The sequence below is a fragment of the Saccoglossus kowalevskii genome, chromosome 7 (genome assembly GCF_978046115.1).
Source record: "Saccoglossus kowalevskii chromosome 7, keSacKowa6.1, whole genome shotgun sequence".
In the NCBI taxonomy this organism is placed as follows: domain Eukaryota; kingdom Metazoa; phylum Hemichordata; class Enteropneusta; family Harrimaniidae; genus Saccoglossus; species Saccoglossus kowalevskii.
Genome location: NC_140647.1, coordinates 4,987,861 through 5,012,692, shown reverse-complemented (window position 1 = coordinate 5,012,692; position 24,832 = coordinate 4,987,861). Strand labels below are relative to the sequence as shown.

Below are 24,832 nucleotides of genomic sequence, written 5' to 3'. Positions count from 1 at the left end.
CACTAAAATGGAACTATTTCAATTCATGACGGTAACCGAACCACGTGACCAATTGCACAAAGCTTCTTTAATTAATGCCATATTGGTAAATAGATACTACCCAAGGGTCAAATAATGGATCAAATTTTGTATATTCATAATATAGAATAGTGCTTTATTGACACCATAAAGATCAATGAAATTGAAAACATAATAACATTAGACTATACTACTAGTATTTTGATTATGAAATTAGTCCTTTCACACATACTTTGATAATACGTTATGACATTGTTAGTCGGTGTCTGTTTTATTTTTTTTACATTAGCGGGGATTCATTTTCATTTTCGCTGAAAAGCCATTTTTTGCTGTCTTATATGAAGTTTATTCTCTCAGATTTGTTTTGAGTTAAATGTCAAATATAGGAAAAACCGGTGTCCTCATTGGACTTTACTTTCCCCGAAAATATGGAAAATAAATTACAAGTGAAAAATAAAGTACTTTACAGTAATGTGGCCATGGTTAAACCGTAAAAGCTTGTACAAGAAATGATCCCATAAATCGACACAAACGTCAGTTACCCATCCTGGTTAATAATTCCACGACTCGGTGATACGAGGTCATCGCGTCAACTATTGCCAGTACCATCCAGCATTGTGCGTGTTTGACGTTAATTTTCTTCAGAGCAGAGACATCGGGACAACTTACCCGTTGTCCGTGATAAGGTAAGTCGTGAAGAGATTATGGACCAGTATCGCGTTTCACCAGAGTTACTAGTATCCGATGATATGAATACCATAACAAATCTTTCGTGACATGATGGGTTGCGTCCGAGCCGTTTGAACCTGATGCACACTTCAATATGCCTTCTGACATTAATGATTGTCCACGAGTTTTCCTATCAGCTAATCTAGCGACAAATATGCAGCCACTCTATGATACGTCGTCTTGTGAGATACGTAACTGTTTAGGTCCCCCCTCCCGGCCCATACCTGACGTGACCTTATACGACCTACCCGTCTGATTATTTTTGCACGTTGACCATACTTATATTACTACACTGCAGACGTATAAAGTCATCTTGTTGGGTTTTTCAAACAGGAAAAAAACACGTAAAATCAGTTTGCAAGTAGTAATACATGTAATGTGAATTATTTACATTGTGTGGGTTATTGACCATAGTACACGCAGTTCACCGAACTAATCATTCAACTCTGTATGGATTCCCCGATCTTGGCAAACTGGCAGTGTTCGTTACTTCTGGGTCATTCAGTCAGTGTATTAACTTGGGAAAAATTCGAGAACAAAATAGAGAGGTATTCTCCTACGACTGTCCGAAAGACCTAAACTGGCAGTGTTCGTTACTTCTGGGTCATTCAGTCAGTGTATTAACTTGGGAAAAATTCGAGAACAAAATAGAGAGGTATTCTCCTACGACTGTCCGAAAGACCTAAACTGACAGTGTGTATCTACCGTTTAAATGTCGGATTTGCAGAAAACACTGACACCCCTGATTCGCCGATAATGATTTGGCTTTGAACGTGCATGGTGGAAATTTTCAATATCCATATCACTCGAATAGACTGTCAGGATAACTAATGTTTTAGCAAGAAAAATAATATAATTGTGTTCAAATTGCAGAGTCATGTCAGACTCTGAGGAAATATCGCACGAGAATGCGGGTGCTGCTAACTACGTTGAGACGATATCATTGCTCACGATCGTAACAGCAATTACCGAACTTAAATCAGACTTGAAAGCGAAGCTCCACGCCCTGGAAGATAAGATTGACTCACATAAAGGAGATATATGTAAAGAATGGAAAGAAGATCTCAATCAGATGAAAGGGGAATTCCAGTCTAAGATAGAATTGACACAGAAATTGGTTACTGAGGTCGGCACAAAGGTTGGTTCCACATGGACATCGTTTCTGTAGCACTTTTGGTTTTGTTTCTCTTATACCACGGTCGGCTGAAGTACTTATTTGATTTAGAGCCCATCTGTGAATGCCATATAACCATTCTACAGTGATGACATTAGTGTAATTAAATTAGTGTAACTATGGATCATATGTTTACTTATTACAAATTCTCAGGATACATATATAATGATGTACAAGAAGCAAAATCCCTGTATTTTCTTGATAATAGGCACAATGTAAAACGAAAACACAAACAAGAAAAAACAAATTGTGTGTGTGTTTTTGAAATTGGCCATACTGTTTTTATGTTGGAGATAGACAGGGCAAGATATCACAAAATTGTTGTTCATCTTCGATCTGGTGTGTGTTAAAGAGAGGACATAACCTTTAAAATGCTGGATATTGAGTATAGCGTCCGTTAATGGTTACTTGAACAAAAACAAAATTTAATAAGTATTCCCGAAATTCAATATTTGACATGTACATGATTCTAACGTAAAACATTCTTTTAGTCAAATGACAGCGATAGTAACGCCGATGTAACTTGCTTACAAAAAGAGCCCAATCCCGGCCCTCCAGACAGGGGAGAAACACAGCCTGAACTCCCAAAGGCTTCAGACAGGGGTGAACCAAACGCCATCCAGCCATTCAGACCACCGAAATTCAAACGACGAAAACGAGGCAAAGGTCTTAAAAAGTTGTGTAGGTTAATAATGACAGGGTAAGTTTGAAGTTGACAAGGCTTTCCTTTAATTCGTAAAGTCGTCGTTGTTTCATTCAAAACACTGAGGTATTTGTACTGCTAGAGTATTGGCTTCTTTTCAAAGCTAAATTTCGTAGTCATGCTAAAATGAAGTACGATAAAAAAAAATGCGGCATTCTAAACTAACCTAAACAAGGACAATTTATTCCGCAACTTCTCCGACGAGAAGATTCGATTGTGTATCCATATATATTGCTAATATACAGGTTGATATAAAAATAATATTGGTTTCTAAAATTAGGAATAAAACCACGAATGAAATCATTATTCAATTAAGTCTAACAGTAATATCGTCGACTTGTTCACATGCGTAATCATGTTCTGAGAGACTGTGTGTTGGGGCAACCCATAGGACACGGTTGTAACGCTCGCATTTAACTAACACCATTATAACCATGGTTACCATTGCAGTACACTGAACAAACACAACGAAATGGTCCGCCATTTCCAAGAATACATAAAGAAAAACCCTAGACGAAAACGACACATCCAGTTACAAAAACAGTACAACGGCACCATCCAGTTCGATGACGACGATGATGACGACGAACCACAGCTATATTCCATACTCCCGTTCGGAGGTGGATACTCGAAAGTCGGGGACGCTGCGGGCGCTTTGGTCAACATATTTAGCTTGCTACAACCAGTGGTTTTACCAGCTGTAAGTCATGGTCACCTGTGAATTTCTGTGAAATAGAATTTGTATACAGTAATTACTATTTTTTACTTGGTGATAGTCTTCAAACGCCTCCTCGTTTGCTCTGGAGACTATACACGTGCGCAGGTGGTGTTCTATGCGTAATATTAAAAGACGCGATAGTGTTTGAAAAATGTCATGAAAAAATAACCAAAATATATAATTAAGAGTAAGAAATACATTCTGCACATCTAAACACATTTACTTCCAATCTACAAGTGCCAAAACTAATGGAGAATCCGGGCATCGATCCCGGTACCTCTCACATGCTAAGCGAGCGCTCTACCATTTGAGCTAATTCCCCGTATACGGTAGGCTTATACAATAGCGTTTTTAGACATAGTAATGAGGAAATATTTGTATATCATACTTATAATCAAAACTAAAACAGTGTTATCAACAGTAAACGAAAATATAATATACTCGATATTCAATCATAAGTTATAACGTCGTTTAATCGGACTCACGCACTGAGGGGAGTGATTGATAACTGTGCAACGTACTCTTGATACATGAACAACATTCCCTCTATGGGACTGCGCATGAACAAATAAGCACATCGAAACTCTGGCTATTGAGAACTGCACGAAATAAGCTGTATTTAAATCTGGGATGTACGAACGAATACATTTAAATGTTCAACTTCGCACATTCGAAAAAACTTTCGGTAAAACCCGAATGTACATTTTAAAAAGAGAGAGAATGGTTAACCGTTGTCGGCTTTATAGAAGTTTTGACCGCGGCTTTTTCCAATATTGACGAGCGTCAGTTCTTGAATTGTTGTATATAATTGGCGATGTAACAGAAAGATTTAAAAGTGCATCTTTTTAACGCGCGCGCTGCGGTGTGTTGAAAAACTTGTACTGTTGTACTTCTTCAGTCACGGTGATCACACAAAACACGAACTTCAATCTTTTTAGACTTAATAATGTGGCAAGAAAAATATATTGTGATTTGTTAATAATTCGTGCGATATTTATATTTCCCCCTGTTGCTACCGTAAGTTTAATAGTAGAAATTCCACCAATTACTGTAATTCGGAGGCAGCTGGGTACTAACATGGGTACTTGCCAAAGGCGTGATCTCTTCATGTTTAACTACGTTAAAATTAAAAGTTTATTTGCTAATAACTTATACGTTACAAGAATGTTTTTTTATATATATTTATTTGATAATAACGTACGAGATATAAATAAATAAATGAATATAAGTACGTCATGTTTGCAAAGTACGAAACCTCCGTGGCGGAAACTTATATTCGTGCGAAAAAAAACACGTGCGGCCGAAACGTTCGCCTTTGAAAAAAACTAGGTCGAAACGTCCTACGATCAAAACTGCCGACAGACTGCCGAAATATTATCATAGCTACCGACATTTTCACATGAATCGAATTATTATATTTTGTTATAGTATTCACGAGGTCAGACTAGGTTTAAATAAATGTATTGGCCAGGAAACAATGATTTCTACATTCAAGTTCTATTGTTATTTTGTATGTTCATGTGGATTTTACTGAACGGTGAAATTAAAACCCAATGAAAAATAAATGCATCCACAGTATTTCTTCTTCAGATTTCTTTCTTATTTGGACATTCTATTGTTACCACGGTGATGATGATAATCCAAGGTGTTGTGATGGTCGGCAATACAGCGATTACTGGATTAATGAATCTAAACACAAAGCGGTTTGAAAGAACTCGCCAAGAAGTTGAGGTAAATCAAGTGAACTAAATTCAAAACTTCCGGTTCTAAGTAAATAAATTTAAATAAAAAAAACAGGTAAATAGATTTAATCTTAATTAACACATAAATAGCCCTTAGTTACATTATAATTTAATTTTCATTTACATAATTCCTTAGCGAGACAAGGAACAGGCAGCTTTAAAGTGTACGCCCTCTGTAGGCGGGATCCCTGCTAGTGCGGTTGGTTCTATGAATCAATTGACTTCAGAACAAGGATGCCATTCTTGGGATGATGGAGAGGACGATGACAAACTTACTCATCTTCTGATTGAAGATAAAGATGATGATGACGGTACAAACAATATGTTATATTAGAAATGAACAATTATTTTTTTTTGGGGGGGGGACAATATTGAAATAATTGGCCACTATATTGTTTTTGATTGCTCGGATTACGTAGACTAGTTTATCTTTACTTTTAGATGAGGGTTTGATACTCTCTCTCTCTTCATTTCAAAGTTACTGTTCCAATTTGATTACAGCGAGTACTAAAATTAACTGATCAGGAAAATCGATATCTCCCGATCAATCTCCCGATCAATCTCCCTTGCATTGCTAGCAATGTTGTTTATAACTTTTGATTTTAACCATTGGGAGGAAACTACGCTCATTGGCATATTTTAACATGTAAAATGCTTCTATAATTAAATATTTGTACATTTTTATATTTCATACAATTCTTTTGCAAAAAATCTGAGGTTTTAAATCAAAATCCACAAATCTAATTTTGAAATCTGTGTTTGAATCTGATTTGTTTTCACTGCGCATATCCCAGAAACTTTGTGTTGTACCTCTCTAATCTGACTTGGTTTGTCAACCAATTGGAGTGTACCTCTCTGATCTGACTTGGTTTGTCAACCAATTGGAGTGTACATCTCTGATCTGACTTGGTTTGTCAACCAATTGGAGTGTACATCTCTGATCTGACTTGATTTGTCAACCAGTTGGAGAGTACCTCTCTCATCTGACTTGGTTTGTCAAGCAATTGGAGTGTACCTCTCTGATCTGACTTCGTTTGTCAACCAATTAGAGTGTACCTCTCTGATCTGACTTCGTTTGTCAACCAATTGGAGTGTACCTCTCTGATTGGACAACACAATCTAATGAAGTGGCCATATATAATTATTAAAATTGCTTAAACTTACACTAATATTTTATCTTCCCCACCAGAATTGGATGATGACGAGGATGATGCAACCAATATTCCATCTGGACAAGCGAACGTTGTTACTATCATGACGGTTATCAGTTTTGCCATACATTTCTATTTACTTGAACACCCTGTATGTTTAATCAGTACAGCTCTCAACAATTGTACAAGTATTATGCCAAACAGTACAAGTTTCAGCTAGATTGGGACATCACCTAGTACTTCAATTACACTATTTTGATCATATTTAATGAGTTTTAATTAAATGTCATTTTACATGTCCAAGTGAATATAATTTTACTCAACAGTGCATACATCATCTGAATAAATCTGTTCACAAGAAAAACAACTTCAGTATTTCTTTGTAATTACATTATTTTATCTGCTAATATCCAATAGTTAGCATCTAAATTGTGTAAAATAATGTTTTTGAGAAATTGATATTACTGAACAAACTCGTCATATTGCTATGTTGTAACCGAAAAAAACACTATTGTTTAAACTGATTATTCTAGTATTTATTGTAAATACTTGAGATGTCATATTGTAGCTTGTACCTATTACAGTCTTCTGATTTTATGGCCAAAGACCATATCGAAAACAAATATAATTACTAGAGCTTATACCAAGAACTGTCATTTTTAAAAAGCTTAAAATAAACCAGTTTTAAGATATCTGGTTGTTGCAATACTGAGTTGATTGCTTTGTGGATTTATATGGAAGATGGGGGTCTTATTATATAACCAGTCATTTGTAAGACTGTTTGCAGAATCCAAATGTACCTTGTACAATTTAAAAAGAAAAAAAAAGCCAGGATTTAAATTATTTTATTTCTCAAATAATATACAAAATATAGTTAGAATGAGCTGTATGACGATTCCCCTGTCGATGCCGAACATCACTATAAGAGCATACCATCACAATAGGTACAGGTCTGTAACATAAGTTCATCAAAAAATGATCCCACTGAAAAAAACAAAAATTTGGATGAACTTTGCTTTGCTTTGTATTGTTAGTTTTAGAAATTTTTCTTTTTCAAAACCAGGTACACCAAATTATTGGGAGCAAGATCAATTATTGACGTCATAAAGGAGGAAGAGTCGATCTAATCTGAAATGAGTATTGATGACAAGCTATTCTATTGATATATAGACCTCACAATGAAATATCAATTTTGAAATAGTTTAAACATGCTGTGAATGAAGCAAACTATGAAGCATTTTGAAGAGGTTTACTCTACCTTTAGTTTGTAAATTGTTGGCCTTTGCATTGCATTGACAACATTTCCTGTATGGTAAATCTGAACACACTGATAGCGTTAAACAACAAACACCTGAAATAAACAAATTTAAAAACATTAAGAGGGTATACATGTATATGTAACAGTAGTAGTGTGTTCACTTTGCATCAGAAAAGCTGATTCAGCAGTTTAAATTTGAGTACTGCCCAGACGACCTTACACGTGATATAGCATATTTCACAACAAAAATGTCACTGAGCATTACATAATGTGGTTAATTAACATGTTTGTTTAAAACAAAAAAATAAATAAATAAAAACTAAAATAGCAACAGACATATTTATAACTGCTCTGGTGTAAAAATAACATAGCAAGCCTTCATTTAGGCAATAAACTTTTTTAGGATTCCAACCTACCACATCCCGAAGAAGCCACAGCGAATTAACGCAGTCTGGCTGATAGTGTTATAGTCAACACACGTCCACATTTGATCTTTTAAATGCTTTTAACAACTTTCTATGATTGTGCCTGTTCTATTATTAATCATGACAAACTTATTTGGAAAAATGATCACATAGAGAACGGGGATGGCAACAAATATTGTGAGATGTGTTCATTTTATGATCCTTGGTAGCTTGTAGAAAAAGTAGTGAAATAAACAACTCAAATTGATATTTACACAAGCCATGTGACTGCATTGTACTATGCACTTACTCCATATATGGCCATCAATGCAGTGTGCTGTCTGTAATGTCTTGTTTGTATATAGTAAGAATCTTAAGGAAATCATGACACAGCAAAAGGAATTATATCTAAATGCAATGTATCCAAAAAAGATATTAACAAATCTCACTACATAAACTGGAAGTTTGTGAGATCATCATCCATAGGCTAGACCATGCAGAACTAATTTCAATGATATTAAGAATCCATCATCTGGTATCACTTGTTCATACCATTTGTTATTCTCAGCGTACTAATTAATGTGCATAAAATGATGTTTTACTGTAAGTATCTCAATGTTCATCATACCATATTGGCCGTGATATTTTGACGCTAAACGTCACTGAATGATATTTAAATATGGTTATATGATATGTGCTTCACAGCTGTCAACTATCATACATATATGCTGCTTTTGGACTAAACACTAAAAACATTGCTCTCCATAAACAACAAAGCTCTCAATGTTCAGCAAAGTTAAAACCTCCCACTGGATGGTATGTAACATTCAAAGGATATCTTTCTGACACAGTGGACATACTTCTCTAGAAGAAAAGCCTTCAGCTTTGTCTCCAAGGCAACCATAAACACAAGATGTTAAATTATTACATTCTTCATCTGCTTTGAAGGTGAGATTTAACCAGTCAGCCATTATCAGAACACATTTTCTTTCTGTGAGAACAAAACAATAAATGTAAGGGAAACCACAATAACAGTGTCCTCACTCTGCGAATATGGGATACTCACAAGAAGAATCAAAGAAAGCTTAGAAAGAACTCCCATGTGCTGAGAGTATTGGAGACGCATTAAATATAATTCGAAATTACTTAGCTGAAAACTAATTATGCAAATCAGAAAATTAATATGAACAGATTTGAGTGTAAAACTAATGAGGTCTGCGCAATGTAACAGAAAATCAATGTTTCCAAGTTTAATTGAAATGTGATTAGAACCAAAAAATTATGAATTATTATGCTTATTAGGGAATTAATATGAACAGATTTTTACCCCAAACTAATTAGGTTTGTACATTGTCCTAGAGCATCTTTGTACTAAGTTTCATTGAAATGGAATAATTAGTACTTTAGATATCAGAGTGAAAGCTTAAAATTGGTTAATTATGCAAATTAGGTAATTAATATGTACAAATTTTAACCCACAATTATCCAGGTCTGTCTATTGTCCTACAGCATCCATGTACATTCATTGGTATGTGATCCATGTACATTCATTGGTATGTGATGTTTAGTACCTGAGATATCAGAGTGAAAGTTGGTTAATTATGCAAATTAGGTGATTAATATGCACAAATATTTACCGGAAACTAATTGGGTCTGCATAATTCTAGATTCATTGAAATGTGATGATTAGTACTTTGGATATCAGTAGAAAAGCTGAAAATTAATTATGCAAATTAGGTAATTAATATGCACAATTATTTACCCTAAAACTAATCAGGTCTCTGCATAGTCCTAAAGGATCTATGTACCAAGTTTCATTGAAATGCGATGATTAGTACTTGAGATAGCTGTGGAAAAGCTGAAAATTAATTAATTATGCAAATTATGTGATTAATATGCACAAATATTTATCGGAAACAATCAATCTCTGCATAGTCCTTGAGTATGTAAGTACCAAGTTTCATTGAAATGTAATGCTCACTACATATATCAAATGCTGAAAATTAATTAATTATGCAAATTAGGTAATTATACACACACACAGACACACTAACTGCAAAGACTCCCATTATGTGCTTCGCACATGGGAGTCAAAAATCACATTGACAAAATTATATCATAGTCTTGTGAATTACCTTGTTGTGTTAATTTCTGTCTGACATCTCTCTTATCTTTCCATGATTTCAGTACGCGAATGATGTAAGTTTTCATTATGCTCAATTCGTTGGATGATATATCTTGCATCTGAAAACAACATGTGATCTTCAAAAGTATTGAATTATTTCCAGAATGCAATGCCATCTTTACGTCAATACATCAATTCTCACACCAAATGTGCACAATAAGAGACTAAACTGTCAACTATGGCAACTGATGACAAATCACAGCAATTTGAAGTCAACAAGGGTTACTTGTAATTAACCATGGCAACAAACATGGCAACTTGAAACCAACCGTGGCAACTTGAAACCAACCGTAGCAACTTGTAGTCAACCCTGGCAACTTGTAGTCAACCATGGCAACTTGTAGTCAACCCTGGCAACTTGTAGTCAACCCTGGCAACTTGTAGTCAAACCTGGCAACTTGTAGTCAACCCTGGCAACTTGTAGTCAACCCTGGCAACTTGTAGTCAACCCTGGCAACTTGTAGTCAACCTTGGCAACTTGTAGTCAACCCTGGCAACTTGTAGTCAACCCTGGCAACTTGTAGTCAACCGTGGCAACTTGTAGTCAACCCTGGCAACATGTAGTCAACCGTGGCAACTTGTAGTCAACCATGGCAACTTGTAGCCAACCCTGGCAACTTGTAGTCAACCCTGGCAACATGTAGTCAACCGTGGCAACTTGTAGTCAACCATGGCATCTTGTAGTCAACCCTGGCAACTTGTAGCCAACCCTGGCAACTTGTAGTCAACCGTGGCAACTTGTAGTCAACCGTGGCAACTTGTACCCTGGCAACTTGTAGTCAACCCTGGCAACTTGTAGCCAACCCTGACAACTTGTAGTAAACCGTGGCAACTTGTAGTAAACCGTGGCAACTTGTAGTCAACCATGGCAACTTGTAGTCAATTGTGGCAACTTGTAGTCAACCATGGCAACTTGTAGTCAACCCTGGCAACTTGTAGCCAACCCTGACAACTTGTAGTCAACCTTGGCAACTTGTAGTCAACCCTGGCAACTTGTAGTCAACCCTGGCAACTTGTAGTCAACCATGGCAACTTGTAGTCAACCCTGGCAACATGTAGTCAACCGTGGCAACTTGTAGTCAACCATGGCAACTTGTAGCCAACCCTGGCAACTTGTAGTCAACCCTGGCAACATGTAGTCAACCGTGGCATCTTGTAGTCAACCCTGGCAACTTGTAGCCAACCCTGGCAACTTGTAGTCAACCGTGGCAACTTGTAGTCAACCGTGGCAACTTGTACCCTGGCAACTTGTAGTCAACCCTGGCAACTTGTAGCCAACCCTGACAACTTGTAGTAAACCGTGGCAACTTGTAGTAAACCGTGGCAACTTGTAGTCAACCATGGCAACTTGTAGTCAATTGTGGCAACTTGTAGTCAACCCTAGCAACATGTAGTCAACCATGGCAACTTTAAGCCACTTGAACTTTATCTTTTTTTTCATGAATATTGGAAAACAAAATGTCTAAAACTTCATCAAATTCTGAAAAAAGCTTTTAAACTATTGCATATGTTACTCTATCCTATATGTACTATCCAATAATGCCATGTTGTTTTATTTAGTCATTTGAATACAAGTCAGCTTTTTTTCATATTCTCACCATACTTAATACACTCAATATGTTTAACAGAATAATTTTAAAACATTTTTACCAGCTGATTTTCTTGAGATTTCAATTCTTTGATGTCATCACTAATTTCTTCTCCCTCAGTCACGGTCTTTCCACTCAGCGTTTGTTTCACCTGATTTAGCTGAATTCTCTGTATAAATAATCCCAATTTGATTAATGCTGGCGTTGTTTCGGTAGATTTCATGAATTGCTGCAATGGTTGTGATAAGTTATCAGAGACGATGTGTTGTCTTATGTACTCAATCGTATCAACGTAATTTGATAAAGATCCTGCAATTATGATTCAAACAAATAAAAATTCAGCAGTTACAAGAAATATGGAAAAGTCAAGAAAGAACTTGATCCAATTTTATCACTTTTGACTGACAAATTGCTATAACTTATACATTATTATAGTGCCAGACAAAGGCTCAATGTCGCATCTGATTTTATGTCAAAACACCAAAACAATATTCCTTATTTCAAAGTAATAGGCTATCCTGGCCAATCCGGTACCAACAAACTTCAACTGAGTTTCATCCAAAGTTGTATCAGCTAGTGAATGAATCTTGACCAGTCTGATTTATGCTGCCAGCAAGCAATGTCTTTCACAAATAGTTATAATCAGCAGAAAATAAAAAAAAAAGAATGAGACAATTATTCAGAAGAGGATGCATGTTGATAACATTTACCTTTAATAGCCAGCAAATACTTTAATAGTTCTGATTCATTGCACACCTCCATTATTTGAACTTCCACTTTAGTTTTTTTTGTTATGTTATTTAGTAAACTGCAAGAAATAATAAATAATTGATTTTTGGAAGGGGTTGTATGTGCCAAATACGAATGAAAATGGTACATAAATTGTGGAAAGGCCAAAAAGTCAGATGGCTGTCAATCGGCCATCCTTGATCAGATTTTGAAACAAATTGTCATGGACAAGTATCCTAACATGTATAATCTATGTACCAAGTTTGACTGAAAACTGACAAAGCATGTCCAAAATACAACATTTTCAAAAAACAAGATGGCTGCCAGTCAGCCATTTTGAATCGAATCACTAAACCACTGCATGTGCATATGTCCCACATAAGGTACTATGCACATGCAAATAATGAATGAAATCGATCCAAAGAATTCTGAAATATGATTCTGGACAGACTGACACACGAACAGACGAACGGATGGACGAACGGACAGACGAACGGATGGACGAACGGACAGACTCAGGGACTCACGGACGGTCGGAGGACATGTATCCTAACATGTATGATCTATGTACCAAATTTGAATGAAAACCGACAAAGCATGTCCAAAATACGTCATTTTCAAAAAACAAGATGGCTGCCAGTCGGCCATTTTGAATCAAATCGCTAAACCACTGCATGTGCATATGTCCCACATAAAGTACTAGACACATGCAAAGAATGAACAGAATCATTCCAAAGAATTCTGAGATACGAGTCCGGACTTACGGATGGACGGAGACTGAATTATGAGTCCCCGTTTTGGGACTTCGTCCGAACAGGGACTAATAAAACATTAGTTGGTACATCACTTTCTCTTTAGCACTGCAGCATATTGCATGTCAGAATTCTTCATTTCCACAAACCATGGCAGTATTAATTTTAGCCTCTGTGCAACTTTATCATTCAACTAGGAAATGGAAATATATATATATATATATATATATATATATATATATATATATATATATATATATATATATATATATATATATACCGGTATATTCAATGATTTCCTCTATAAAATGAGAATTCATCAATTGAACAATTTTGTGCTGACTGGCAATTTCTCAACAAGACATGCATATTTGTCCAATACATCACTTTCATTTCCTCTAAAGGTCATTCATCCTGGTACTTTCATGACCTCTAAAGGTCATAAATCCTGGTACTTTAAAGACCTCTAAAGGTCATACATCCTGGTACTTTTATTGACATGAAAATAAAAAATAAATATATTTTATTGATATTTCAGCACTATGTCCTAGACTGGAATATTTGTTAGGACACAGAGACACATTAAAATATTTGTAGTTCTGTCATACCAAAAAAAAGTACCAGGATATGTGACTTTTAGGGGTCATTAAAGTGACCTATCCTGATGGGTGACAGCCATTTTTTGGTGATACCCTACCTGGTGACAAATGCAGCATATACACAATTTGGAGACAACACAACATAATGGTATTTCCTGATTTCTTTTTCATTAGCATTTAGCAATACAGGCTGTGTCTCAGATGAAATTGCTGAAAAAAAATTTAAAAAAAGGATTGATATAAAAACAAATCACAATCATTTTTAGTGTAAACAATTCAACAGTTTACTGATTTCACTAGTATCGGTACTCACCATTCTGTTCAACTTTTATAATTGTCTTTTTAATTGTGCCTTCCATACTTAATGTCATGATGATGTTATCTTGAAATGAAAGACCTATGAAACAATATGATGAATATTCATCAACATTCTGAGAACTAAAAATTTTTTAAAAATAAAACTGATGTTGACCACTCAACTTACCTGTAATTGATAATGATTCACTGTACTTGTCTGGATTTGACCACTTAACTTACTCTTAATTGATGATGCGCTGCCCTTGAATGGTATTGACCACTTAAATTACCTGTAATTGATACAGGATGCACTGTATTTGGAAGGTATTGACCACTTAACTTACCCGTAATTGATACAGGATGTACTGTAATGGGCTGATATTTGCTAACAAGAATCAATTTATTGTCTTTTATCTTTATCATGAATATCATTAAGTAAGCTCCCTTTGCTGCAGCTAGAATATAAATATCTTTATTTGCCTGTAAGACAATAATCTACAGCTTTAATATCCATTGTCATAAACAATGTAATATAACATTCCATGACATCATACATCAGATTGTGTTGTTAATTCATACATGTGAATAGCATTAACTGTTTAGTTCAACCATGGAAAATATAATATGGATATTTTAGGCACAGTGTATTAGCTCATATTCAAAGTCATGCAGTATATCTCGGTAAGGTAAACCACCAGGTTGTGGCATGTTCAGACATGTAGTAGCTGGTCTTCTCTGAACTGACTTACCATATACTTCCATGTCATTTTACTGGGACTCAAAAGATCTTTGTCTTCCCACACAGTCAATGAATCAAGGCTGTCAGACTGTCTACAATGTACATCCATTTTCCACACCACAATTTGTCCAGAAATGTCACCTACTGCAAATATTCCTAGATGACAAATCAAAGTCTTGTATTACACTGTATGTAGTACACATGAACACACTTCAGTACAAGTTTAGTTTAACATGAAACATTTTTATTTCCTAAATGTTGAATCAAGATTCAAAATGAGAGCCTCCAGTCCTCTTCATGAATACAAAGGTACTTGGTGCTGTACATAAATCAGCTGAAGATGAAATTATTTGTGAATTCATAGTACTATATTTGCTTCATTAGTAGCATATCAGTTTACATAAATGAAAGAGTTGTCTTAGACCAAATCAGTCATATATTAATAATCCAGTATACAATACATGCAACAGTCGCTTTACATGTGCTTCTAATGAAATACATTTCTAATTGAGCAAATGGAGCATGACTGTTTTGATCAGGTCTTTCAGTATGCATTGTCAATTTATATTTGTCAATATAATTGTCATGATTAGATAATTTTACATCATTCGTGCAGACAAAACTTGCCATCTTAAACTGTGGCTCTGGGTGTATAAAAGGAAAGATGGCCGCCAGTTTTCAGTATGCAAATGCACTCAATCATGAAACATCACTTTGGAGTGATCTGCAAAATCACTATTTTTGACAATTTTAACGCCTGTGGAGCGTTATTTTCATATCACACACAAACATGAATATATCGGCAATACAATTGGTGCAATCCCTGGGATTGTGGAGCCACGCTTTAAGAATAATTTTCCTGGTTTTGCAAATTATATGAAAATTTATTTTTCACAAATTGAGTCTGAAGAAGCAATAAGAAAAAAGCTCACCATATTGATTTGATAAACTATCTGATGTTAAACCAGACAAATGACACCATGACAGGGAGACTGGTGCTTCAAAACTCGTGTCTATTACTCCGTGTATGGTTAAAGAATTTCTGAGAAGAGAAGTTAATTACAATCAGCAGGATCAGCTAATTTGAAAGTCAGGATTACATTAGAATGAATATACATCAAGGCAAATTAAGGCCAAGTTTCATGGTTCCCTGCCTAGAATAACCATTTTGTGTTCAGTGAAGCCTGTGTATAGATATCACAGCTATGTATCAAGCATCAAATTACGGCTTAAAACTAGTAAATTTATGCTTCCTGAAATATTCATTCTTTCAGAACTTTGGGCAACTCCCTGATGAAAAAAACCAAGTGACATTTGCAAAAACTTTGTTTCTTAAGTACAATGAATTGATGACAGATAAGTAATACATGTATTTATGCTCTCATTTGTGGGAACAGCGCCCTCAGTTTTTTAGGAGTAACACAAATACAACATACTCTGAGATTATTGGGGTCATCAGTTTCCAAATAACAACATGGCTGCTTCTGTTTAGCGTTGCTAGTAAAGTAAATTTTTCTGCAACCTTCTCAATCTTCATCTTCTTGGCAGGTGTCAAGGTGGTGTCTTTATGCGAATGCGAATGATAGAGATCAGACCATTCCATAGCGATCACTGCCAGCATGTAATGTCTTTTCTTGTATCTTTCATATATTTCGCATTTTCCAATAAATGGTTTGTGTACATCAGGAGTGAGGTGATGTGGAAATTTAAATTTGTTCTCTTTTACTGTCGAGTACAGTAATTCTGATACATCAATAATCTAGTGAAAATGAGAAAAAACATGAAAAACCTGTAAAAAAGGCTAAGTTTTGTAAAATTATTGACAATTATTGTTATTATTATTATTATTACAGCTTGAATCATTATTCACCATATACTGTTCCCTTTAGAATGCATTTTCATGTTCTTTATCTTCCACACTATATGTGCTATAACGAAAAAAAATTTGTCATACCTATAAAACGTTTTAGCAGTGATTTCATTCATTGAAATCCTTATGACACAGTGTCATTGAATTACGCTAAATTCCAGCCTCACAAATGCTCTCAAAATTATAAAAATTGATAGCACTGATAATAAAATAAACAAATAAACAAATAAACAAAAAACTCATTATGTGTGTCTTGGCTTCATAGCAAGAAAAACAGGGTTTTGTTGAAATTATGGGATATTGGGAGTAAATTGCCTGCCAATCAAATATGAATACCCGGTAGATCAAATAGCCAAAGATATGATTATAAATAATATTCATCACCTTTGTACCAATTTTGAACAAAATCAGTCACAGCATGTCTACGCATACATGGCTAGACATAAAGTTAGAAATATGCATTTCATAACAAAAATACCATATTTGCTCTATTAGACATACATTTTCAGTAAATGCAGTTGCATTTCTTGTAAAACTGGATCATTAAAATACGACTATTTTGACCATGAATACACCTCTGTCATATATGTAAGTGCGTATGCTACTAACAGAGCAAATACAGTATGGCAAAAGTATATTAGTCTGCATACAATATATATGATATATGCTTGCCTTTTCCCATTTCTTGACTGCCATGTGTTTGTATATAGTCAACCTGTGATCCATCGTTAAGCAACACAATAGACTCCTGAAAATACAAAGTAACTGAAGAATTATATTTGTATTATCTTTGTATCAATTTAAACAAAATTTCTATTTTGCATTGACATTCACATATTCTCTACAGCCAGCTGGAGAGACTGGCATAAAATTGTCTATCAACTGTCAACTGCTGTAATCAAAGAAAAACATCAAAAGGATGCCATATTAAATTTCAAATAAGTTCCAAAACATGTTTAACAACAACACAGTACAACTCGCTCAGGATTTTTACAAGAATCTCCCAAAATCTCTCTTACAAATTAGTCTGTAGCTGCAGGGATCTATGGAGGTATTCCCATATTGAGTTTACAAATCATTCCAGCCATCTGATTACATCTGGATGGCAAATCAAGTAAACCACAGTTGGGCGACTCTATGCTATGCCACAGACTTCAAGTAAACTCATTATGGTATATAAAGTATCCCAGTATATATGGATGATAGACAAATCAACTCACCCTGGGATCAAGAGGGTTAGTATCCAAATGTGCAGATGAAGAATAAATTGCATAGTATTTACATCAGTAAACTGTTTACCATATTTACACTATAAGTAGCACATACATATACGTACATTGAGCTACATTTCAATGACATGCTCTACTATTACAGATGCACTTCTAATACAGCAAATATGGTAAATGCAAAATTAAGTGGAAATGAATTTGGAAGAAACTCCAATTATCTAATTTTATTTGAATATGACCAAAACAATAATTCAGTCGTATTTGAAAAATTCATTCTGCTGCACATTTGTAAAAATTAGTAAATTGTCATGACAACGAGACGAATCTTCATAATCCCCTGAAATTCATTCTATTCATACAAAAGTGGCTTGATGACAGATGCTACAGAGAAATGACATCTATGAAATCTATGAAATGAAGAATAAAATTACCTTCCCTGCTGGTCACAGTGTAAAGGAGACCATTTTACCATTTTGTACCCCAAGTAAACTTCAGGCAATCCTATCCTTGGTGACAATGTTGGGTCCAGTGTCATCGTAGCTAAGGACTCTGTAAATACAGACAGGGTTGAGTGTTAAAATCACATCCTTGGTGACAGCATTGGGTTCAATAACATTATACCCAATTAGTTAATAAAACTAAAAGTATATGTATAAAAAGTTATTGAGAATGACACAGTCTCTGTCCCTGTCAATTTTTTTCAACAATATCTTTATGTGCTCAACATAAAACATAGCAAGAAATCAAAGAAAGCATAAAAAGAACTCCTGTGTGCTGAGAGAATTGGAGACACATTAAAAATTAATTCAAAGTTACTTGAACTTGAGATATTGAAGGAAAAGCTTATGCAAATAAGGTAACTAATATGAACAGATTTAACTGTAAAACTAATAAGGTCTGCACAATGTGAAAGTAATAAGATCTGCGTAATATAATATCTATGTACCAAGTTTCATTGAAAAGTGATTAGAACAAAAAAAATATTCATTATTATGCTAATCAGAGAATTAATATGAACAGATTTTAACCCAATATTAATCAGGCTGTCTATTGTCCTAAAGCATTTATGCACCAAATTGTATTCAAATGTGATGATCAGTACTTGAGATACCAGTATTAATTAATTATGTTAATTAGGTGATTAAGGAGCATAAATATTTACCAAAAACTAATATGGTGTATAATCCTAGGTTCATTGAAATGTGATGATGAGTACTCTTTAAAAGTGTTATTAAAATCAAATGAGTGGTTCTTTAGACATCAGTGCAACAGCCATGAAACAGCAAAAAATTAACTAATTATGCAAATTAGGTAATTTATATGCACAATTATTTACCCCAAAATTAATCAGGTCTCTGCATAGTTCCATAAGATCTGTGTCGCAAGTCTCATTGAAATGTGATGATTAGTACTTGAGATATTAAGTGAAAAGCTGAAAATTAATTAATTATGCTAATAAGGTGATTACCGGTAATATACCCAAAAACTAATTAGGTCTCTGCACAGTCCTCAAAAGTAACTATGTACCAGGTTTCATTTAAATGTGATCATTACTACTTAAAATATCAAAAGCTGAAAATTAATTAATTATGCAAATTAGGTAATTAATATGTACTGATATTACCCTAAAAACGATCAGGTCTGTGAAGTGTCATATGACATCTAAGTACCAAGTTTTATTGAAATGTTATGATAAGTACTTGAGATATCAGTGGAAACGCCGAAAATTGATTAATCATTATGCAAATTAGGTAATTAATATAAACAGATTTTTACCCAAAACATTAGTTCAGAGCATCCACGTGCCAATTTACATCAAAATCCATCAAAATTTGATTAGTGGTTCTTGAGATAACGGTGGAACAAAAAAAGTGACATACATACAGACATACATACATATAGACATACAGACAGGGTAGCTGCAAAGACTCCCTTTTGTGCTTCGCACACGGGAGTCAAAAACATAGCTCAAAATCATTGGAAAACAACTTGAAGTGCATGTCTATATGACTGCATTTGGTAAAAATATTTGAATGGGAATTAAAGTATGTTGGAGAAATTATGATTGTTATTTGTTTTTGTCGTAATATCAAGTCATTACATATCATCATGTATTGCATCAAGCTTAGCCTTTTTGTATCAGAAATGACTAAAATACCATCACAAAGACTAAAGACTGACACAAGAAGAGCTATAGACCCACAGCTAGAAAAGAAAGCAATGGTCTATTGGTGCGGTTTAGTACTGTACATGTATATGATGGTAGATTGCATTGTTACAGTGGAGTTACTGTTCTTGCTGGTTGTATGAGGGCCAATACAAGACATTCATGTCTTTCTAATATGAAATGACACCAGCCAGTATATTTGTGCATTTTGAGTATTTGTGTTGAATGAGATCGGTCAAGGCATGTCAGAAATGTGGCTATGGAACAACATTTATTAAAACAAATGGCCATCAGTCAGCCATTTTTAATCTGATCTGAGGAAAAAATGATATGTATCAATGTCTCATCAAGTTCAATGTATGTGATTGAAATATGCCTGTACATGACCCAGTGCTAATTCAAGAACTGCAGAAATTTTAATAAATTTTTTAAAACTAAAATGGCTGCCATTCGACCAACTTGAATTGATCGTGAAACATGCATGTGCTTATGTATGATATGATGTGTAATGTTTGAAGACAATCGATTAAGGGATATCAGAAATATATGGCCCGGGAACTGCATTTGTTAAAACAAAATGGCAGCCAGTCTGCCATTTTTAATCCGATCTGGAAAAAAAAATTACTTCAAGGATCCATCATGTTTAATGAACATACTGTAAAATCTGTATCCCTAATATAAGACACACCCATTCTTTTTGAACAATTGAGTACCAAAAATTCATGATTTCTCATATGTGTACACGCTCCAATAGAAGACACATTCCCTCTGTTGCATTGTACCATTTTAATAGAAGCTGCGGTTTCTAATACAGATTTTACAGTACTTAGTGTGAATGACATGACTGAGATCTGAGTCTGGAATTGCAGCAGTGCTTGATTTTGATGATTTGCACTAAAATGGCCACAAGTCGACCATCTTGAATTTGATCATGTGTGTGAAATTTGAATGATTTAAATTGGCCCAGACATGTCTGAGATACAGGTGCAGATGGGTGCACAGATGCACACACACAGGTGAAATTATAAGTCCTTGTTTTCCGACTACATATGAACAGGGACTTAAAAGAAGAATCAATGCACTTATTATTGAACAATTACCAATTCCAATCTTACTATCGATTCTTTCAAACAAATGAAATTATTTGCTATAAGAAAACCGTTATTTATGTGAATTAATTGATTGTGAATGTTTTCTGAAAACAGATCTTAATTTTATTATTTGTAGGAAAACTTGAAAATGTTTTTTAGGCTAGGATAACTGTGATATTAATGTTCTTCCCTGGTCACTGTCAGCTTAATATTTCTGGAACAAACCAAACTTGTTACGCTAAATACACATATTGTAATGCAAGTTATGATACTAATAAGTAAAGTGTACATGACGAGTGTGAAACTTAAAACCACTGCAACTCAAAGCTTGGTATCTGAGTTTAAGCTAAACATGGCATAATGAAAATACAACCGATAAAAATGTCAAAAGTAATCAGGACTAGCTAATCTCACAACATTGACACTCAGAGCAACCAAAGATACTAGGAATAATATAGATTAACGACAACACTGTACATTGTCATTGGGATCATACAACAGCTGTGCCTATGCCTTGATTTGCATATTGGAATGCAGATGGGGTATGACGATGATAGAAAGTCATCTTAGTCATTGGTAGTCCCGATTAATGCATGTTCATTTACCAGCTTCTGTGATTTATCGTGTCCCCACATATGTTGAGGAGGAGGTTATTATTGATTAGTGGATATATGTGTGTTTTACAGTTTGTTATTTTTTACCACTTCAACTAAATAGAATTAAATAGAACCACTATGGTAATGATAGACTGGCAAAGTGAAACTTCTTTTTTGTTTTACAAGCAAAAATATAATTAATTCTCAATTTAGCCTTTTTAACGTGATCACGAAAACTAGCGTGACTGGGTGGGAGTGAAAACCGGAGCGGAATCACTCCGGTGAATATGCTAATTAACAGTTGTTGACTAGCATTGACAACGAATCAGAGTGCGGCTGATACGTCATATCTTATCTTCGTTAATGTACGTGACCTTTCACTTCTGAGGTCCCAGCGATTTTGAAAGACCTCTTATATACATTGGCATTTAAATCGACTTGTTTTCAGTAAACATGGATGAAAGTATCACCTTTGCACTTAGAAAGTTAAAGTATCCATCTCTGCGATCAAATCGAAGCAACCTTTCATACTAGCCAATCCCATGAATAATCAATAACATCATGAATAATTAATAGCAGTCAAATGCTTATAGATGCATCCAGTCGGGATTTCTTTAGCGTTCAGGTTAGTTTTCACGATCACGCTAAAAGGACTAAAAGAACAATTAATTATTTCTTTTTGTAAAACAAGAAATATGACCGACTTTGCCAGTCTATGGTAATGACTGACCCGATGGTTTTAGCTGTATATTTTCTAGAACCGTTTCTTCACTGATCTGAACATCAAACTCCAGTGACTTCTCTGAAGCTGGTATGACTGACTTCGGCAAAGTAAATGACTTGCTGCTATCACTAGATGAACACTGAATATCCTATAACGACAAACAAAATATGATTTGCGTACCAATGCCAGGCATACATTCAATCTGATTAAAATAAGATGTATAGCGTGCATGCCGTGAATATTTTTCGTACACGTAAAGAATCTCAATAGGCTTACCGGACGCCAGTCGATCGTTATCAGATTTGGAGGCAACACTGCTTGCAATCGTGGACCTACAAGGTTAGTAATTCCATGTTGCAACACAGGTAGTAGCTGCAATTAAGTAGCTCAGTTCTTCTCTAATGACCCGAAGACCGGGAATCGTGAGCTAGAGAACTGCAGCTACACAGGTAGCAGACGATATTGCTACTTGGTGTACGAAACACATTTTCGTCAAGAGTAATTGCTTGATTGGCATAAATTCAAAATACATTTGTTGTCTCAAACTGAAATCAGTCACTTGTTAAATTAGTTTAATAATGATGGTTCATTATTTTGTTTCTCCTATGAGCATTAAAAACATCATATACTGCGTGCGCCCTCTATATATACTATGACTACTCTTCCTTACGATATCGACCAAACTCAACAACAGACAATCACACTTTGCATGCAATATTTTTTTCGATTAACTATAATTATGCAACATACCATAATGTATACACAGTGATCGGTAGCAATGGCGGTTTTATGATCCAGTGACCACGAAAACACCTCCGATCCACAAATATTATGAGATAACGGAACCATGCACGTTACAATGGGCGCCGCCATCTTAAATGTCCCGGTTATTGAAAAGACTGTACCATTATCTGAATGGGTAGGTAAGTCCATTTGGGCGAGCGCCTTACGATGTATGAATACATTCACAATATAGCAACAAACTGTATATTTCGATTTATATTTAATCTTATAAACTTGTATGCATTAATAATAATAATAGTAATTATAATACTTCATTTATTCTAGTTTCCTTATTTAGAACCTCAAATAGTTTCACCATGGAAAATGATGTAGGTCCAGGAAGTGACGCATGATAAATATAACCCTTGACCTCACCCAGCCCAACTCGCCGCGCCTTTTGTAATGCTAAAAGTTAGTTGGCTGTCGTAGTTTTGTCGAAACTAGGTGCATTCGGTGGCACGTTGTAATGTTTTCAAGCTTCTCAAGTTAAAAACTATTTTGGAGCTTTTTTTATACCGGATCTGGGATAATATGTTTAATAAGTCCATTCTACTTTTCTTGTTCTTTTGCTGTGATGTGTGGCCGTCGGCACTTTCCGGCTCAGGTAAAGTAACGTAACCAGTTGTTTCACGATTACACGACTCGAAAAAAAAAGTTCAGTATTTTCCTACTAGCTATTTTATGTGACTTGTCGATTAGTTAGTTCTGGATTTTTTTTTTCAGATCATGTCCTGGGCCTTTTTTGTACATCACATAAATTATTGCCAAGCATCTAACATAATTGGCCATTACGTACGACCGTTAAATATTTGTTATATTTTCAATTACAATGAACATGTCATTTATTGTGAACACATTTATAACATCTCCGAATTTACCAGCATACTAGTATTGTACAATCCTTAACTTCGTATCCATCTTATTTCGAATGGTATATTTGCTGTCAATTTTTTTTTTAATTTTATGTTAGGCGTGTTTAGGAAACATACAACATATTTTTAATTTCAGTTTTAGTGACGTATTATTCGACCCATGGTCTCTCTCAAGTTATTGTAAATTTGATATGATTCAGTGTGCTTGTAAACGAAGCATGAATTTGAGCGTAATTTCCTAGTTGTGAACAATGACATTTCTATCGTTGCAGCCCCACCCTGGTGTGAGACATAGTGCAAGCTCTGACAATCAATACCTATTGTCATAAAACTTTGCATGGCCTTTACATATTCAATCACTGTGTCGATTCCTGGATACTGTTTGACCATGGACATGGCTTACACAATACAGGCAAATTAGACCAAAACAAATGGGTGTTCTCTATGAATGGGGCATTATTCTGTCACTTGGCATTCCTTGCCACCTATTCATCCTTACAGCCGCTGACTTTTCAGTATGACAGAGTACATGCTGCTTCAGTTAAAAAACTACTTGTTACTAAAGCTTTGGATCAATAATAATCAACACAGTTTATTTGAAGTTCTACACAAGTTTTTTGTAAGCGATAGTCTTTGTATTTGTTGTCTAAATAAACTCGTGCTGTTCACATAGTTCTTGTTAACTGTACATGGAATGTTAGCCTCCTCCCATA

General features: G+C 35.0%; 2 protein-coding genes across 2 annotated transcripts; one reads left to right on the top strand and one right to left on the bottom strand.

The window, feature by feature from the left end:
• The first annotated feature begins 2,392 nt into the window (after nt 1–2,392).
• LOC144355827 (uncharacterized) lies at nt 2,393–6,670 on the top strand. The gene is made up of 5 exons (XM_078010846.2): nt 2,393–2,621; nt 3,075–3,324; nt 4,933–5,073; nt 5,221–5,395; nt 6,274–6,670. The coding sequence occupies exons 1-5, from the start codon at nt 2,614–2,616 to the stop codon at nt 6,453–6,455; spliced, it is 756 nt and encodes a 251-aa protein (XP_077866972.2). The 5' UTR covers nt 2,393–2,613; the 3' UTR covers nt 6,456–6,670.
• A 394-nt stretch (nt 6,671–7,064) lies between these two features.
• Nucleotides 7,065–23,337, bottom strand: LOC102801871 (general transcription factor 3C polypeptide 4-like). Its single transcript, XM_085501597.1, has 17 exons — nt 23,215–23,337; nt 22,471–22,612; nt 18,318–18,435; nt 17,330–17,405; nt 16,224–16,546; nt 15,720–15,829; nt 14,798–14,943; nt 14,393–14,528; nt 14,065–14,148; nt 13,850–13,961; nt 12,382–12,479; nt 11,733–11,980; nt 10,033–10,141; nt 8,736–8,888; nt 8,208–8,261; nt 7,494–7,586; nt 7,065–7,219 (listed from the first exon to the last, which is right to left on the bottom strand). The coding sequence occupies exons 1-17, from the start codon at nt 23,335–23,337 to the stop codon at nt 7,155–7,157; spliced, it is 2,190 nt and encodes a 729-aa protein (XP_085357723.1). The 3' UTR covers nt 7,065–7,154.
• Nucleotides 23,338–24,832: the final 1,495 nt, after the last annotated feature.

Coding starts and splice junctions, on each gene's coding strand:
- LOC144355827 (XM_078010846.2), top strand. Junction 3,325..4,932: donor AACCAGTGGTTTTACCAGCT/GTAAGTCATGGT, acceptor TTTCTTCTTCAG/ATTTCTTTCTTATTTGGACA. Junction 5,074..5,220: donor GAACTCGCCAAGAAGTTGAG/GTAAATCAAGTG, acceptor ATAATTCCTTAG/CGAGACAAGGAACAGGCAGC.
- LOC102801871 (XM_085501597.1), bottom strand. CDS start 23,337: ATGGCGGCGCCCATTGTAACGTGCATGGTTCCGTTATCTCATAATATT. Junction 14,944..15,719: donor TAGTTTATCAAATCAATATG/GTGAGCTTTTTT, acceptor TTTGTCATCTAG/GAATATTTGCAGTAGGTGAC. Junction 12,480..13,849: donor TATGCTGCATTTGTCACCAG/GTAGGGTATCAC, acceptor TATTTCTTGCAG/TTTACTAAATAACATAACAA.